Genomic DNA, 17,979 nt, shown 5'->3' with positions numbered 1-17,979 from the left:
CTCGAGCACCTCTACCCACACATCAGAGGCCCTGTCCCTCCATGGGACCTGAATCCTCTTCTGTCACGGCTCACAGGACCCACCTTCAAGCCTCTGGCTTCCTGCTCTCTCCTTCTTTCCTGGAAGGTCATGTTCTTGGTTGCAATAACATCTGCCTGCCGGGTCTCTGAGATTAGGGTCTACCTTGGAACTGCCCTATATGGTCTTTTATAAAGACAAAGTCCAGCTGTGGCCACACCCAGCTTTCCTGCTCACGGTGGTCTCACAGTTTTATATGGGCCAGGACATTTACTTACCTGTCTTTTTTCCAAAGCTGCATAAGTCAGAGGACGAATGTAGGTTACATTCCCTAGACATCAGGAGGGCGCTAGCATTCTACACTGAAAGGACCAAACCATTCCACAAGTCAACGCAGTTGTTCGTTGTGGTGGCCAACAGGGTGAATGGTTGTCCAGTGTCTGCTCAAAGAATTTCTTCTTGGATCACTGCCTGAATTCGCTGCTGCTACGATCAGGCAAAGGTGCCCCCTCCGGCGATCATAACCACCCATTCAACCATGGCGCAAGCCTCTTTGGCAGCTTTCCTAGCCCAAATGCCTATCCAGGACATCTGTAGAGCGACCACCTGGTTGTCAGTCTACACATTCCTATCCCATTACACACCCAGCAGGCCCGTGACAATGCTGGCTTTGGTAGAGCAGTGCTGCAAGCTGCAAGACTGTGAACTCTGAGCCCCTCCTCCGAGGCTAGTTTGTGAGTCACCTAGAATGGAATCGACGAGCAAACACTCAAAGAAGAAAAAATGGTTACTTACCTTCTCATAACTGTTGTTCTTTGAGATGTGTTTCTCCTGTCCATTCCATTACCCGCCCTCCTACCCCTATGTCGGAGTTGCTGGGAAGAAGGAACTGAGAGGGCACGGGGTCAGTGGCACTTGATATGCCAGCACATGAACTTGGCACTCAAGGGAGCGCCAGAGCCGACCCTACGGATACCGCTAAGGCAAAAATCTCCAACGACTGTGCACGTTTATGTTTATGCAAGCATGATTATGTTAAGTTAGTGAAATACACCTGTACTGAAAGAAGCAGTAAATAAAAGGGACTGAAACCAATGGTGTGTTATAAGGACATTTAACAGCAGAGTTGAATAATAATGTTGAATAGTGCACAGACACAGCTCAATCATGTGTAACTAAGGTCCCACTATTGTTATTAAAATAAGAACACAATGAAAGGTTTATACAGCTGTTCTGGCCTGCTGGAGAACAACAGTTCTTGAAGTGACTTTGTGTTGTTTAATGGACTGTTAAAACAAGTTCAAAGATCATAACAGAATATGGAGGGACTTTGTATAAACTATGTGAACTTTAAACTGGACATCTCAGCAGCTAGCTAAGTGTTGATGTAGAAATTGCACAACATGCTTGCTGAAGTTTCAAAGCTGGCAATGGGATGCACTGCAAGGAGTCCCCATGAAAAGTGATTTGTGGAAGTAAGTTGCTGACTAGCGCCAACAACCTTGATCTTAGTGAATGGCTGAACATGGTACTACCAACAGCTATGACCCAAGTTGTCTTACACAAACTGTTCTGACAAGATATGTTGTACAAAGAGACTGTAATATTTGAACTCGGAGGTGATGGCATGTTCTCTGATTGGACGGTGAGAGGGGACAGCTCTCAATTTGGTTGGCCATTTCAAATCTGTAATCAGATGGTGATTCATATTTTGACAATCCACACCAGCATCCCCAAGAAGAGGAACCAGGTTGGATCAACCAGCAGAAATTACCCTCTGGGAATTCTGTGCCACTGCACATGTGCAGAATTCATGTGCCATGCAGAATTTTTTTTCTCCGCAGAAAATACATTCTACCGGAAAGGTGCTGCAGTTATCCCATTTTCCCACCAGCGGCTGCTGTGGTGTCAGTGGGGCCCATCCCAGCTGTGGATAGGGAAGAGAAGAGGCTGCCTTTCTCACAGTACCCTGCCTCTGGGCCAGGTCAGGCAGCATGGGATATGGAGGGACAGACAGCGTGGGGCACATGGGACTTCTGGGGGGGTCACAGACTGGGCTTCAGAAGGGCTAGTGTTGGAGTGGGGGGACAGAGGAGGTGGGGCTGAATGGGAGTGGGGGGTGCAGGCATGGGGATAGAGGTCAGCCAGGTGCATGCTGGAGGCTGCCTAACAATCTTTCCCTCCCTCCCCCCAAAAAACCCTATTCCATACTTTTCCCACCCACACCCAACAACCCCCCAAGTTCACACCCAGGCTCCTTCACAGCAATTACTTACTGCTCTTTCAGCTCCCCGTTACCCCTGACTCCCCCAAATCTTTGCACTGCTTCTGACTGGTGCGGGAAATATGTCTCTTTATTGTAGTTCAAATCAATTACTCAGAGTTCTGTATTACTATGCCTAGCAAGGAATCTATTTGTCAGAAAACATTTCCTGAATCTTTTTTGTTGTCTGTGTTGTTACATAGTTGCTGACAAATATTTTGAAATACATTACCAAAATAATTGAAACTGGTGTGATTAAATTGTGTTATGTTGACAAACAGAATTTTAAAATTTTGTGCAGGGAATTTTTAGTTGTTTGGTATAGAATTCTCCCAGAAGTAAGAAATGGGATTAAAAAAGCCTGTCTCTTTCATCACATCACTTCCCCAAGGCCAACACACCTGGAGGGAGAAGACTGAGGTCCTGGGCCAGCCACCTGGGAGCCCACCTGGTGATATCACGTATCTATCTCTGACAGGCACCTTTCACTACCTCTTTGTCTTTTCCAGCAATTTAGGTTGCCTACTAGCACATCATAAAAAGATAACAGTCGTGTCTGTCCTTTGCTCCATCTGTGTTTGCAGTGTCAACTCCTGCTATGAACCGTAACTGAGCAGAAAGCCGATGGCTGAGCAAAGATCTAGAGATAAGTAACAAGACTTTTTCTTGCATGATGACTCAAATCAGTCAATGACTACTTTTTGAAACTGAGTAGTTAATTAGTAAGGAAGTATGCATGCTTGTGTAGGTGCTTTAAAAATTGTCACAGTTACAGTGTGCCAAATCAAAATTGTTGTAAAGTAACCTCAAATCTAAACACGTTACAGTGTTAACTAAACTGGTTAAACACTGTAGCATAGTTAATGGTTTCATATTAAGAAAAGGAGTACTTGTGGCACCTTAGAGACTAACCAATTTATTTGAGCATGAGCTTTCGTGAGCTACAGCTCACTTCATCAGCTGTAGCTCACGAAAGCTCATGCTCAAATAAATTGGTTAGTCTCTAAGGTGCCACAAGTACTCCTTTTCTTTTTGCGAATACAGACTAACACGGCTGTTCCTCTGAAACCTGGTTTCATATTGCCTTTCAGATTCTAGGTGTTTCCAGACATAAACTAGACCAACTGTGCAATCCTCTTGACCTGCACTCAGCCTATGCATTTTATTATAAATTTAGGTGGTTCTCAGTTAGGAGTGTTAATCAGATCCTGGGGCTAATATAATTTTTGGGAAGTAGGTTAAATAGTAGACTACTACAGATCCATTAGGAAGGAGACCTTGGTGAATTGGTGTGTAAGTAATAGACCAAATTGTCTTATGCTTTGATTATTTTTCCTCTATTGTAAGCAACAGCAGAGTTGATGAGCAGTTGGTGCATGTGAGGCCCTATTCTGAGGGACTCCCTTAGTCAAAATTCTTAATAAAGTCACCTTCTCAGGATAGTGGTTGAGTATAGGTGTTATTTTCTATTGTGATTGTGGTGTTTGAGTCTTAAAATCTAGATGGTTATCGCATCAACCAACTTTCTAGTTTGTTCTCAAAATCATAGTCCAGTACTATTTTGGCCTTGTTATATCTTATACACTATCAGTTGCTGTTGTTAAAGATAGTTAATACAACACTCTAAAATTAAAGTCAACCTCCAAGTTCTTTTAATTAAGCAGTCAAAATCCAAACAACCTTAAGAAAGGTGGTCTGGGTAATCAGTTAAGCAGTTTGCGTAACTAAGGTTTACTTTATGCCCTAGCGTTCTTACAAGCGTCTTCACAAAGTACCTAGCAGTAGTACAGCACATCTGGAGGCTTGCCTACGCTTGAAATGCTGCCCCTGCAGGTGCTCTGCTGTAGCGCTTCAGTGCAGACACTCACTATAGCGATGGGCGGGGCTTGTCCATCAGTGTAGCTAATCCACATCCCCAAGAAGCAGTAACTAGGCCCCTGGAAGAATTCCTCCACTGACATATTGCTGCCTACCTGGGTGGTTAGGTCAGCTTAACTACATCATGCAGGGGTTTGGATTTTCCACACCACAGACTGATGTAGTCAGGTTGACCTAACTTCATTGCAGACCAGGCCTTATAAGAAAAGATGTTCATTACCTGGGCAATTGGCTGATCAAATGCAGATCACAGCAGGAGGTGGCAGCAAGCCTTGACTATGCCCTCTCCCTGTTCTCTCAGCTGGGCCTCCTGGTGATGTACTTGATGATTAACTGTTCTGTTCATTCCCCCTGGCACACCTCACATTGGCCATTGTTGGAAGACAGGATACTGAGCTAGATGGATCTTTGGTCTGATCCAGTATGGCTGTTCTTATGCTCTTATGTAAAAATGATCTTATCCCACTGAAGATCAATAGAGTTCATAGGAGACCTGATCAACTCCAGGACAATGAGAATGTATCCTCCTGAAGACAGGTCCCTGTTGATGCAATTGCTAGTGCTCAGGATAGAATCAAACCTGACAACAATGTTATGGATGTGTCTTGGACTACTAGGCCATATGTTGGTGTGCATGTATGTGGTACCATTTACCTGACTTCACCTGAAACTATTCCAGTTCTGGCTCAGATCTCTTTTTTCGCTGGCAAAACATCAAATGAGCAAGAAGGTCATGATTCCAACTCACATCATTGCAGAACTGAAATGATGCTGAGATGGTGGAATGAACTGATAAAGGTGTATGGAATACTATTTTCTGCCCCCTTCCTGACAAGGACTTCGATCACAGGTGTGTCAGACAGGTCGGGGAGCCTACTTGGACCACTTACAGAGTGGCAAGGGACTGAGTCACTAGAAGACATGAAGTTCCACCTCAACATCCTGAGGTCCATTATACAGCTGATATTCCTTTATTGGGATACCCTGTGATATACTTGTTCGCTGTCAAGTGTTAGAAGGAGTGTGAGCTCAAATTTGCTAATGGATGCTTCCTTCTGCAGTGGTCCCAAACCTCCTATATGACTTTTCACTGATTTTTCCCCTTATCCCAAGGATAATTTCCAAAATCAGAAGAGCCAAAGCCACGATGATTCTCATTACACCATACTGGCTGAAGTAGTTTTGGCTGACTGACCTGCTACAGGTATTCATTCAGCTGCTGATCCAGCTCCCAGACTGCCTGGACCTGCTCTCCTAAAACTATGGCCAGATACTCTCTCTAGACTCAAAGTCACTGTCGCAGACAGCATGGCTCTTGGTTGATTAAGGACCAGGGATGAGAACTGCACCTTTCAGGTTCAGAAAATCCTGAGAGAGAGCAGGAAACATTGACCAAAAAGATACATTCATCTAAATGGAAGAGGTCTTTGATATAGGCAGCGCAACATGGCTCGGACCCTGTCCGGCCCTCTGTATTGAAGATCTTTGTCTGTTCATTGCTCTTGAAACAGTCTGGCCTTTCACTCATTTATGTTCGGTCCACCTTGCAGAAATTCCAGCTTGTCATCCATTGGCAGTTATGCTCAGTTGTTTCTCACTCCACTGTATTAGAGTTCCTCAAAGGACTATTATTACATACTTACTCACTGGTCGGAGATGCTGGGACCTCAGCCTAGTCCTCTTAAGGTTCATGGAGCCTCCCCTTAAACCTCCCTCAAAATGCTCTTTGCAACACCTCACTTTTAACACTGTCTTCCTTGTGGCTATCGCTTTGGCCAGAAGAGTGAGTGAGCTTCAGAAACTTATGGATGAACTCCTTACACGTCATTTCATAGAGATAAGGTGGTCCTAAGACCTTACCTGAAATTCGTCCCCCAGATAAGTTTCATCAAATCTATCAGCCTAACTGTCATCTTTCTGAAATCATTTGGCACATACAGAAAAGAAACTGCACACACTTGATGTGCCCGGGACTTTGCTTTATTATATTGACAGGACCAAACTGCTCAGACTGTTTCTGACTTCTACGTTTCTCTATCCCTGCGGCCCACACCGCTTCCTGCAGCTCCCATTGGCCGGGAACGGCAAACCGCGGCCACTGGGAGCTGCTGGGGGCGTGCCTGTGGACGGTCAATGTAAACAAACTGTCTCATAGCCCGCCAGTGGATTACCCTGATGGGCTGCGTGTCGAAGGTTGCCGACCCTTGGACTACAATATTTTGAAAAAAAGTTACTGTAGTGTGACAGTTTTCACTGTAAATAGCAAATTGTTATTGATTTACAAAGCTGTATTAAATGTTACTTTTCATAAAAATAGTGTTCACTATATTGTATAGTTCTTTTACAATCATCATAGTTACCTTACAAGCTTCAAACTATGTCCCTGATGCTCCCACTAGATCCACATGGGTAGAATTCAATGTGGTTCCTCACAGGAGCAGATTCAATTGCAAAATTAGGGCCTATATCCATTCTGTTCACAGTACCAATGATGGGTAAGTCCTTAGGCAGTTAAATTACTTTCCCGCATTTTTATATGCAGATTATTGTAACCATCTGCAAAGTGTCTGAGGATAATAAAACTCTAAATGATTTTTGTTGTGGCTCCTGCACTATGGAAGAATCTACCACAAAAAAAATATTTATTTGGCCTATACCATGAACATAATTTTTGGTGAGATTGTTATTGACTATAATATATATTAATGTCATGATCTTAGCCAATATTTAAAAAATAGTAAAGGAATACTGTCCAAGAGATGTAGAAGGAGACCAGACTTCTATCTCAGCTCAACAGAGAAGAAATTATCTCTGGGTAAGAGTCTCCTTTTGGCTTTCAATAAAGGCCTGTAGCATACTTTCATGATCACTAGAAGACTGTTGCCTTATGGCAATAAAAAAGTTAGCGTATACATCCCTTCCTTGTTTGACTCAGTAGTGATTATGGGATAATTTACGGTCTTATTAATTCTTTTTAGAATTGGTGACAAAGTTCAAAAAGATTGACTTAATATATGTAAACTGTCTGAAAGAAAATCCAATATTACCAGTGGAATTTAATTCAAAGTGAATAAAGCAAAAAATCACCTTAGAACAAGGTGAATTGATAATATAATTAAATGTTCTAACATGTTTTAAAAGTCTAGTGTAGACAAGGCACTGTATACTTCAACATGATATAACTGCTCAAGTTTAAAATCTCGGCTCCCCAGTAGGCTTTAGCTTGATCAGTTTAGCACATATTAAAAGCAGAATGCCTTAACTGCATTAGATTTTTAAAACTAGTTACTAATATGTATTAGTTAACACATTCTACCATCATACCTTTTATCTTAGTCTAGACAAGGCCTAAGAGGTCCTGGTGCCATCTCTGAGTAAAATAGATGCCCCAGATGAGGCTATTAGGGGTGGAATGGACAAAAGAACAGAGGCTCAGGATTTGCAGGCCTATAGGAGGGAATAGCCATTGTAGTATTGCAGCGTTCTCCCTGTGGGATAATGTTAGCATGTACTCTTCCTCCCATGTAGTTTTCCATACAAAACTCAATTACGTTGAGGAGTGAATTTCACCCTTTGTAAGTACATATAGTTGGCTGACAGTGATCTCTGTTTTGCTATTTAATGCTTTTATTTAAAGCTATAGTCTGCAGGAATTCTATTCATTGTAAACAGATGCCTGTGTGCATGTCCATTCTTTTTCCATCTTAAGATATAACTTGCTTCTTAATTCCAGAGATTTGACTGTTCACAAGTTATGACACTATAAAGAAGGCCACTGAAACTGATTTCATTTAAAATAGTGTAATATCAATTCTTCCAGCTGAATCAAATGTGTATAAACAATTTGGATAAGTATTAATCAAACAGTTATTTATTTCAATAATGTAATTTTTTTTATTTATAATTATTTTCAGTACCCACTGCATTAGCAAGAGGATGTCAGCTTAGTTCTTTTCCCCCTGTGGAATGAAAGGATTTGATAATCATTTTTACAAATGATTGTTCTAAAACTTTCTATTGGCTCTCCTAGGAAAGCAATAAATAAATAGACGTGACTCAGTATGTGACTGTGGATGGAAAATTGTTCTCTGCTTTCTGGTAAGTAGTAACGACAGCCCACCAGAAAATTATTTACAGATTCTGAAGCAGATCACAAAGAACTTTGACTCACTTTTTTTTTTGGTGAATGACAACATTAAGAATGTAACCCCTCTTAACTCTGCTACACCCTGCTAGAATATAATTCACTCAGAACAAGAGGAGGACATTGACAGCCTTCTCCAGGAACTTGTTTCACACCTACAAGTTTTTTTCTTCTTATCTCAGAGATTACATAGCACATTTAAGCAATATTTTGCATTAATCTAACCTCTGCCATTTGGACCACATTAACACACCAAGACAGGTTTATGTACCTCACACGTCAGACCCTATCAAGAAACTTGGTAGTGGCGTTTTGATAAGGACACTATACCCTCCTGAACTTGTTCTAAAAACGACAGCAGCAAAACACTCATCTACTCTTACTTTTTAGTGACCTTGTTGTCCCCTTATTTAGTTGTGTTACCAACTGCTTTATTGTATGTGTATGTAGTTTAGAAATTTATACAACCAAAAATGCCATATTCTCTGGGATTTCAGATATATTTTTCTTTTGTACACGCTTCCATTATGTGCTAGAGAAATCTGAGTAATGTACGGTTATTTAAATTTGCAGCTTCCTCTGGTGGCTTTAAGGTCACTGCATGCTAGATGTAAAGTCTTTAATAACAAGAGTCTGAGATTAGTTTCGCAATTTCTGTGTCTCAATATTGAGATAAATAAATAAACCTGCAATACTGACAAATCAGTAGAGAAGATGAAATTAGAGGAAGGGTACTTTGTAATAACGACTCTTATTCTGGGAGTCTAAGCTTCTTATAAACATGTGATTTAAATTATTGCTCTTTTTTCCATATTAATTGCTATTTAAATTTGGATTCTAAAATGTTCTCAAGCTTGTGAAATAACATTTCCAAACTTGTAGATTATCATGTCTTTCCAAGTAATTTTTTGGATATGTTTCTCAAGATGAAGAAAATTTAACCACACCCTCAAATTAAATTTTGATTGAGTTTCAAGAGAGCTGGGAACATTGTACACTTTGTGCTGGAAGTCTGGAATTTTTAAATCTATCTTCTGAACTTTGTGATACAATGAAGAACCCAATTTCTTAACTAAACAAAAAAATCAATCATCTGTAAATGGATTTAATCCTACCATTTAAAAAAAATTAAATCTTAAAAAGCCTGTACAGCTGGTGGGAATATTTTTTTTTCATTCCTTAACCTTTTCATTTTGGCAAATATCTTTCCTTCACTGTCTTGAAAACATACCTTCTGATTCTATTCTCAATATTTAATTGCTATACATTGATTTAAATGATGACCAAAACTATTATATATTTATTCAGATTTCAAAAATGTTTAAAGAGAGCTTGGATTATGCACTGAGAGCACTTGCTTATTTTACTGCACAATTCATAAAACAAAGACGATAGCTGTATTTCAAAATCAGACAACAGGTTCTTGAGAGATTCCTTTTCACACTTGGTAAGTGATATTTTTAGGAACCACAGCTATTAAAGGGCTAATGCTTTATTACACTTTCCAAGACAGCTCTAGATAGCTTTACATTCATTTCATCTCCTTTCTTTTTTCTCCCGCATTATCTTTTTGCTTTGTTCTCTTCTCCTCTTATTTACAGGATTCCGAGGATCATAGATTTCAAAAGTGTCTTCATCCTGCATGCTTGCATCTTTCACTTTTCTGCTTCTGTCCTCAAACTGAAGTACATGTGACAACCTAAAAAAACCCAAACAAATCATAGTTCAAACTTGCTGAGTGAAAGAAGAAGTGACATTAGAAATGGTAATTACAATATCCCTGGCAAAATGTACTGTTGTGAGATGGTCAGAAAATGCAAAAATGAGTTTACTACTACTTTATATTCCAGGGTAACCACTTTTATTTTCAAATTTAAATGTTCTCATATCAATGTTGTCTGATGGTCTTTTATTTCTAGTATTGAGTTCTTTTGTCTTGTTTCTATTTGATGCACCTTCCGAGATGAGTTAAATATAATCTTTCCAGAAACTGAGAGTGTTTTTCAAGTTTTCCTATTAGTCACTATGGACTTTCCTTTTAATGCCTATGGTCAGCATGATTATAAGTCTATTTCTATTTTTGCATTGAAAACTCCTACAGTACGTTCAGGGAATGCATTCTACAGGATCGCAACCTTTAAGATTAAACAGGGAATGCATCAGTCCTCCTGTTCCACTTTAAACTGAACATGCTTTCTCATTCATAAATAGGCTTGGAAGGCTTAGATTTTTATTGGTAAATGTTGGTAAACCCAGATTTCACCATACAGACAAACCCATGACAAAATGTTTCCATTGATAATCAAAATTTACCAATAGACAAAGTCAGAAAAATGCTGCTTGAGAACTTAGGGTTTGATTTAAGAATATTTATTCTGTGTATTATGATGTGATTTTGACAGTTTGTATTTTAATGCTTATAAAGCTTTAACTTTTTGCATCTCAACATCTATGGTCATTAAATAAATATTATCTGACTCCCTTAATTTCTCACAACCATGAAAACTTAAATGATAAAATTGAAAAAATGCTTATATAAAATGGATATTACCTGTCAAAATTATAAAACATAAAAACTGAATTCTGCCAAGCCTTTTCTTAGATTAAACTCTAATGCTGCTCTTCAAGCCAACTTTTTCTTTCTACTGTTGATTTGAAATCTTGACCATACTGGTAGTTCTCCATTTAATAACATTCCCAATGGTGTGAAACTATCAGCATGTTCTGGAGTCATTGGTATCTTGTTGGCATACTCAGGGGCAGGAAAGCCTGGAGTCGATCAACTCTGATCTTATTAGTAGGTGTCACTGAAGTGGGAATTAGTATGGAAGATGTCAGAAAACATGAAATTTTAGGCTAGCCAAAATAGAATCTTACAGGGAATATAGTTCAATTGTTTTACTCTACTGAAAAAAGACAAAACAAACCGGGCATACGTACAGGTTTACCAGTTGTAAAACAATGTTCTTCACTGACAAGTCAGATACTTTTCTACCTCACAACATGCTGAACTGGATGCCATTTGACTTTATATACTTAAGCGTGCCTATTGATTGTAACATTTTAGATGAAGCCCCCCCCCCACCACTCCATTAATTTCTACTTCCACTCAGAAGAGAGAATTTCTATGCAAAACTGCTATTTTTGAATCGGTACAAAAGACAACTTTAAAATTTGAAAGTTCCATACAAAAGGTGACAATTTTCATTTGCATTCAATGTATAAGAATGAATATAACAGTGGAGTACACTTAAATCTGATATATAAATGTTGTGTTCCACTTCCTATCTGTGGATCCAGTTGTGCAACCACTATTAGTTCACACTTCTGTGAGTAGTCTCATTGAAGTTTTCGGGCTCTACTGGCAGTAGCAAGAACTACACTTAAAAATAATGGCTTGTCTGCATGGGCACTTTAGTCCATACTAACTTGTATTAGTGAGGATTGAAAAAGCCTGTGTACATATGATGCAAACCTTTAAAGCACACCCTCTCCCTAGTTGGTGCAAGTTCTGGATCCCTGTTACCTAAGTGTACTAAGTTTGATGCGAATTAAGTTAGTGCAGATTATTGTTCGGTAGACAGAATGCTGCTGCAGACAACTTTGACAGTCCACCAGCAGCTTTACAATAGTCCTCAAGCAGCTGCTTGGAGCTGTGGTGAGACCCTCGATAATCTAGCCATCTGGGGAGAAATGAGGGTGCAGGCAGCTTTTGTGGCCAGCCACCACAATAAGAAACTGTTAGAGGAAATCTTAAAACAGATAGTTGAAAAGGGTCACTACCGGGATGCCTCTTAGTGCTGTATAAAAACCAAACAGCTAAGGCAAACGTATAAAGACAGCAAGGATGATAGAAGAATATCCATTATTGGCCATTTGACCTGTCTGTTTTTTAAGGATGTGGAAAGGCATTTTTAGCTACATGACACGACAGAACCCAACGGCCTTGCAGGAACAATGAGGAGGACAGAGAAGCTATCTCCCTGAACAGCCAGGATCTCTTCAGAACTTGGGACCCAGAGAGTGACCATAAAGGAAGCCAGCCCAAATTCCCAGTTTTGGACACATGAAGAAGAACCTACAGAGCCTATCAAAGGGACCTCGGCATGTAAGTAATCGTCCATGCTGTTGTTGTTATGTTATACTGCTGTACTAATTTTTTTTCCCAAAAGTGCCCCATGGGCGGATGTGACCTGGGGGCCTTTCTGAGTTTTTCGTCCCATCACCCAGCCATACTCCCTCTTCCAAACCTGTCCCCTTCATTCTGTCCCCCCCCAAACATTTACAAAATGGCAACTGGGCCAGCTAGGCAATCTGTCACATCCTGAGGCCCCAGTCGTCGGCTCTTTTTAAACCCATGCCGTGCCATGAAATGGGGGCACTACTAATTCCCTTCTCTCTCCCTACATCTCTCCTGCCCAGTGATCATAGCCCTACCCCAGCCTCTGGATAACACAGGGTATTGGGAACACCAGCAGATGTTCCCTGCCGTAGCCCTGCACCTGTGCTCCCAGGGTCATTCCCCGCCCAGCACAAGCATAGGGCAGTGAGAGCACCATCATGTGGAAGTTCAGCATACTCAAGCTATCCAATCTACTTGGCAATGTTGAGCCCTAACACTCAATCTCAGAAGGACAAGAAGTAGCAAAGGCAAGTTGTTCACTCATCTGTGAATAGGAATTGCCCCCATCCACCATACTATATTTGAATTTTGAACTTTTTCAATTTAAATCTGTTTATTACAATTGTTAGCAAAATGGGTAATGTATTTTATTCTTGGCAGTTATGTACTGGCATATATTGAGCAATAAAAAAATTGAAAATTACAAAGAATCTGCAATACAGGCATGGTACACAATAAGTACAAATTTTCATAGGTAATGTGGTCTTACAAAATAACAACAATATAGGCTCAAGATAAAAAGTGCAACAACATGCCACTTTTACCACTCAAAAAAGCAACTCCAGTGCTCACAACATGGATAACAACTGCACATCTTCAGGCACCAAACTCCAAGTACAAACAAAAAGCATCTCTGACAACATTAACCTGGTGGTTTACAGTTTTCAGTGGATGCCTTAATGGTTGCTCATGGCGTTCAGCAAATCTCTGTACCTCCACCTCCCACTCATTGTTAAGACTTTCTCCCATCCACAAATATTGTGAAAAATACAACCCATAGCTATTATCCTAGGCAAGTTTTGTTCTGCAGCTTCTAACCCAGTCATAAAGACAGCACCATATAGCTTTGTGCCTGCCCAACGCACACTCCACTGTCATTCTGCAACGACTGAGGTGATAGTTAAACTGTTCCTTTTCTTCTCTGCAATGGCCTGTGAGCAGCTTCATAAGCTAGAGAAGCAGATAATAAGCCGAGGTCTCTCCCAAAAACTGGAGCAATCTCTATACCATTATTGTCTATTGTGATCCTGGGGGCAAACTTTCCATTATTCATTAAAGGTAACCTGATGTGAGTTCTGAAAGATCCTAGCATTGTGGACCTTTCCAAAACACCCAGTATTTATGTTTGTAAATCTGCCATGGCAGTTGACCAGGCCTTGGAGAAATAGTCTTTTCTGTTTATAACCTCCAACGTCTGATGCGGCAGGGAAAAGATATGCACATGGCTCCCATCAATTGCCCCAATACAGTTTGGGAACCCCACATGTGCAAAGCCATCAATAATCTCCTGAGCACCAAGCTGTATACCTTGGTTCAACAATTCCTCTGCACAGCAGCACACACCTTCACAACAATGGCCCCACCAGTCAATCTCCTCATCCTGAAATGGTTGGCAGTGGATCAGTTAACGTGAGGAGTGGCTGTCTTCCAGATGGCAATGGCGACATCTTCTCAACCGGTATGGGACACCACATGTTGGCATGCTACTACTGTAGCTCCAGGGTCAATTCAGCACAGATCTCCAAAAAGCTGCCGTCACCACCCTGAAATTCTGTCGCCACTGCTGGTCATCCCAAGTTTGAGGAACGATTCTCTGCCACCAATCGATGCTGGTTTCCCGGGTCCAGAAATGGCACTCCACTGTGTGAAGCTGCTCCAGGAAAAAGCTTGTGTAGTAGCAGTTCCTCATTGATGTCCCTGCACCTCCTCCATCCCCTGCTGCTTCTGGAGAAGCCACTGTTGTAACCACACCATCTGCTTGATGAAGCCCAAAACCAAAGACACCCAATGCCAACAGCTTATATAAAGCACAAACAGCCTTTGCCTATTTGCAGCTGCCAGCATAGCATATCTGCAGAGCATTCTTTCATCCATGCTTGCCAACAGGAATCTCAACTCAGTTGCCATATAGACAAGTGCTAAGTGTTTACAGGACTGTGTAATAAGGCTGTTCATGTTTTTAGTAATTTGTATTCATTAGCAGATGCTTGGGAAAGACATGAAATCTTAAAAAAATCAGCATCAGTATGGAAGTTTCATCACAGGATGAAATATTGTTTTACCGTGCTTATACAACGTACTAAAACCTGAATGAAAGACGCAGTTTTTCACAAAAGCTTGAAGCACAAACCTGAACACGTAATACTTTTTATGGATAACTTCTCTATAATTACATCTAATTTTTCTCATTTAATAGAAATCAAAATGTTTTAACTTGTTTTTCTTTCAACATGTTTGTCTTAAAAAAAACCCAAAAAACAAAATCCAAGAAAGCGACTGATTTTCAGCACAATAAACTCCTGACCCATGTGCTTTATAAATTACTGATTGTAGTGAATTGAAAGCATGCCTACATTTTACAATGTCCTATGAAAACATACATGCATATTTGTCCGACTTGTTCCAGTATATAACGGGTCAGTAGGTTATAATTCTGTGCACACTAATAATGCTACAATGTATTCTGTTTATCATATCTAAAATTCTGTATAACTTAATTTGCCCTTGTGGTGACTCATGATTGCAAATTTGTAGTTTAATTCTAAAAGAGACTGAACAATTATTTATTTTAGTTGACACACTTACTGCATTTGTCTTTTTCTTCTCAGCTTATTCAATATGAAAATTAGAGTACTGTTCTCTAAAATTAAGATACAAAAAGAATGACAACATTCTTTGGAAGTGTTGCATACACTTTGGATACATTTCATAAAATGGTGCTTTCAGTTTTAATAGATAACACCACACATTTGCAGGACAAGATTGATAGAAATTAAGGTCAAAATGTGGGATTCTCACACAGGGCCTGTTTCCCAGCTAGCTGGGCTACAGATGCTGAGCTGGGTGTAGACTAGGTATAATCTACTCCTTTCCCAAGGCTGGGGGAAACCAGGAAGGAGATTGTGATTTTGAGTCCGTCTCCATCCTGGGACAGAGGAAAGAGAGGGCCAGGGAGAGAAGTATGAGAATGGCTCCGTAGCCTGGTGATTAAAGCACAGCTGTATTAATTTAGATAGACTATATGGACCCAAAGAGTCAAAGGTGTTAACATAACTCAGTCACTGGCCAACTTTAAAGCTGTTTTAAACATGGTTCAGGTTTAGTATACAGAGACCTCAGTCTGCTTAGTAGCATGGCAAACACATAATTAAACATCATTTTTATTAAAATGACCTGTTATTAAAACCCCTTGACAGTCTCTTAGATGGTATTAAAGATTGTAATTGTTGTCTTTTTTGGGGAAAAGATAAGTTAGTTGAGATGGGCTGTTGCTGTTAAAGTCTGAAAATAAAACAAGACAAAGACATACAAAAGGGGAAAGAAAAGAATAACAAAGATAGGAAATGCACCTTCTATATCTGTGACACTCTGTACCTCAAAGCAGCACCCCAGAACCCCCATATTCACCGTCATATAATTATGATGTTTTATACAAAGTATGCCTTGTGAGGTATCATTTAAAAAATTGATCTGTTGAACACTAATGTCCTATTGGATTGTATGTACTATCATTGTATGTGGAAATTATGAAGTTTTGTTGTGTGTGTGTGTGTGTGTGTGTTACTGAAATATGTTGTGAGGTTGGGAACAGCCACAACCAGTCTTTCAGGTACAAAAGTGGAGTAGCCAGATATGCTGATGGCCCATTAAAGGGAAGCCACTGTCTCAAGAACTGTATACAGTGGAGACTTCTCAGAGAGAGCACGTATACAATGGAAACTGCTTGACCCATGTCATAGCAAAAGATCTTTCAAGCAAGCTGAGAGAAACTATGAAGTGAGGAAGTGACATCATGGCTTGGCCTCACCCCCCACAACTCACCACTTGGAAATACATGTGGAGTACAAAGTCTATAGAACTCAAATTGTGAATTTACTTTTATTTCTTAGGTAACCAACTTTGATCTCTACGCTTACTACTTATAATCACTTAAATCTATCTTTCTATAGTTAATAAGTCTGTTTTATATTTTATCTAAAACAGTGTTTTTGTTAAAGTGCTTGGGAAATCTCAGCTCAGTTGACAAAGGCTAGTGTGTATCTTCTCCACATCAAGGGAGGGGCGGACTGGGTAATGAACTTACACTGGTCAGGCTTCTGACCTGGGCAAGACCGTATAGTTCTGAGGTGCAAGGCTGGGGAACTGGGGGGAATTGGCTCAAGCCTCTCTGCTATTGGTTCATGAGTGGTTGGGAGAAGCATTCATGTAACTCAGTTGGGTGTGTCCCTGCCTGTGGATATCTGTAAGTACAGTACCTGCCAGAGGTTTGTAGCTTGCCATCATCATCAGTGTGAGGGATACCCCAGATTGGTGGGACAGAGGGCTCAGTGGTCCCACAGTTCAGATTGCACCCCGGGAACCCCGTCACAGTGTCTGGTGTTTATTTTCACTTACAACCTCACTGGTGGAAAAGCAGGCATGACACACAGTCTTGTCAGCCATTCTGAGACCTGGTAAACTTGTACCAGCATTGGGTTGTTTAGGTTGCATTTAGCTGCCTCTTTCTGGTCATAGGCTTACAGCAGTGTAGCAAAATATATTGTCTTGGCCAGCTAAGCCAGACTCTTATTAAACAGAAGAAAACAGAAGAGGGATAGAACAGAGAAGAAATAAGATGGGGAAGGGAAAGGACAAAAGGAAGGAGGAGAGAACACAAAGTCTCACTGCTCAGCTGGTGTTCAGGATTCAATCAGAACTGGTAGAATTGACAGAATCATCTGGATCCCACTCTTTGGCCTGGTTTGGATCTCTCAGGATCAGGATGAAGGTCCAACATCGCAGGATGATGGTGAAGCTCACTCCAATGGCCAATTTTTCTCCCAAAGTCTCTTTTCTTAAGGACCACAAAAGGGAATAATGGGTGGTATAGCCTGTCCTCCCATCATTTTGTTCACAATAGGTCTAATTTCTGACACACCAATTTTGGTTCACTGATTTCTGGTTCCATGTTTCTTGTTTCCCAAGCATGATCTTAACACAGTCCTTGAGTTATATCTGTAGGCCTTTTTGTTTGGACCAATCCAGTCTGTCTTACTTTTGCACCTTTTCCCATCAACGTTTGTTGTTATAGGTATGTGATCGTGTCATCCTATGAACGTTGTACAGTTGAGCTCACAATTAGGGTAAAACTGGAGGTCCAATTATCACAACAGCACTCCCCTGGGAGGTGGGAAACCCAGAATTCAGTCTCCCTACTCCAACGACTTTTAAAAGTATTTATCCACAGAGGAACAGGTGAAACTGAGAGAGCCCCCACATCAGAATATCCCATAG

General features: G+C 40.6%; 1 protein-coding gene across 1 annotated transcript in view; it reads right to left on the bottom strand.

Annotated features, from left to right (window-relative positions):
• Positions 1–7,944: 7,944 nt before the first annotated feature.
• CWC27 (CWC27 spliceosome associated cyclophilin) overlaps positions 7,945–17,979 on the bottom strand; it is a 237,114-nt gene continuing 227,079 nt past the window's right edge. Inside the window, exon 14 of the mRNA XM_048850911.2 lies at positions 7,945–10,002. Within this exon, the coding sequence (XP_048706868.1) occupies positions 9,840–10,002 (163 nt within the window). The 3' untranslated portion in view covers positions 7,945–9,839. The remainder of the gene's footprint in view (positions 10,003–17,979) is intronic.

The sequence above is a fragment of the Caretta caretta genome, chromosome 5, assembly GCF_965140235.1.
Source record: "Caretta caretta isolate rCarCar2 chromosome 5, rCarCar1.hap1, whole genome shotgun sequence".
Lineage (NCBI taxonomy): Eukaryota > Metazoa > Chordata > Testudines > Cheloniidae > Caretta > Caretta caretta.
The sequence above is the reverse complement of the archived record's forward strand: the minus strand, read 5'-3'. Positions and strand labels throughout refer to the sequence as shown.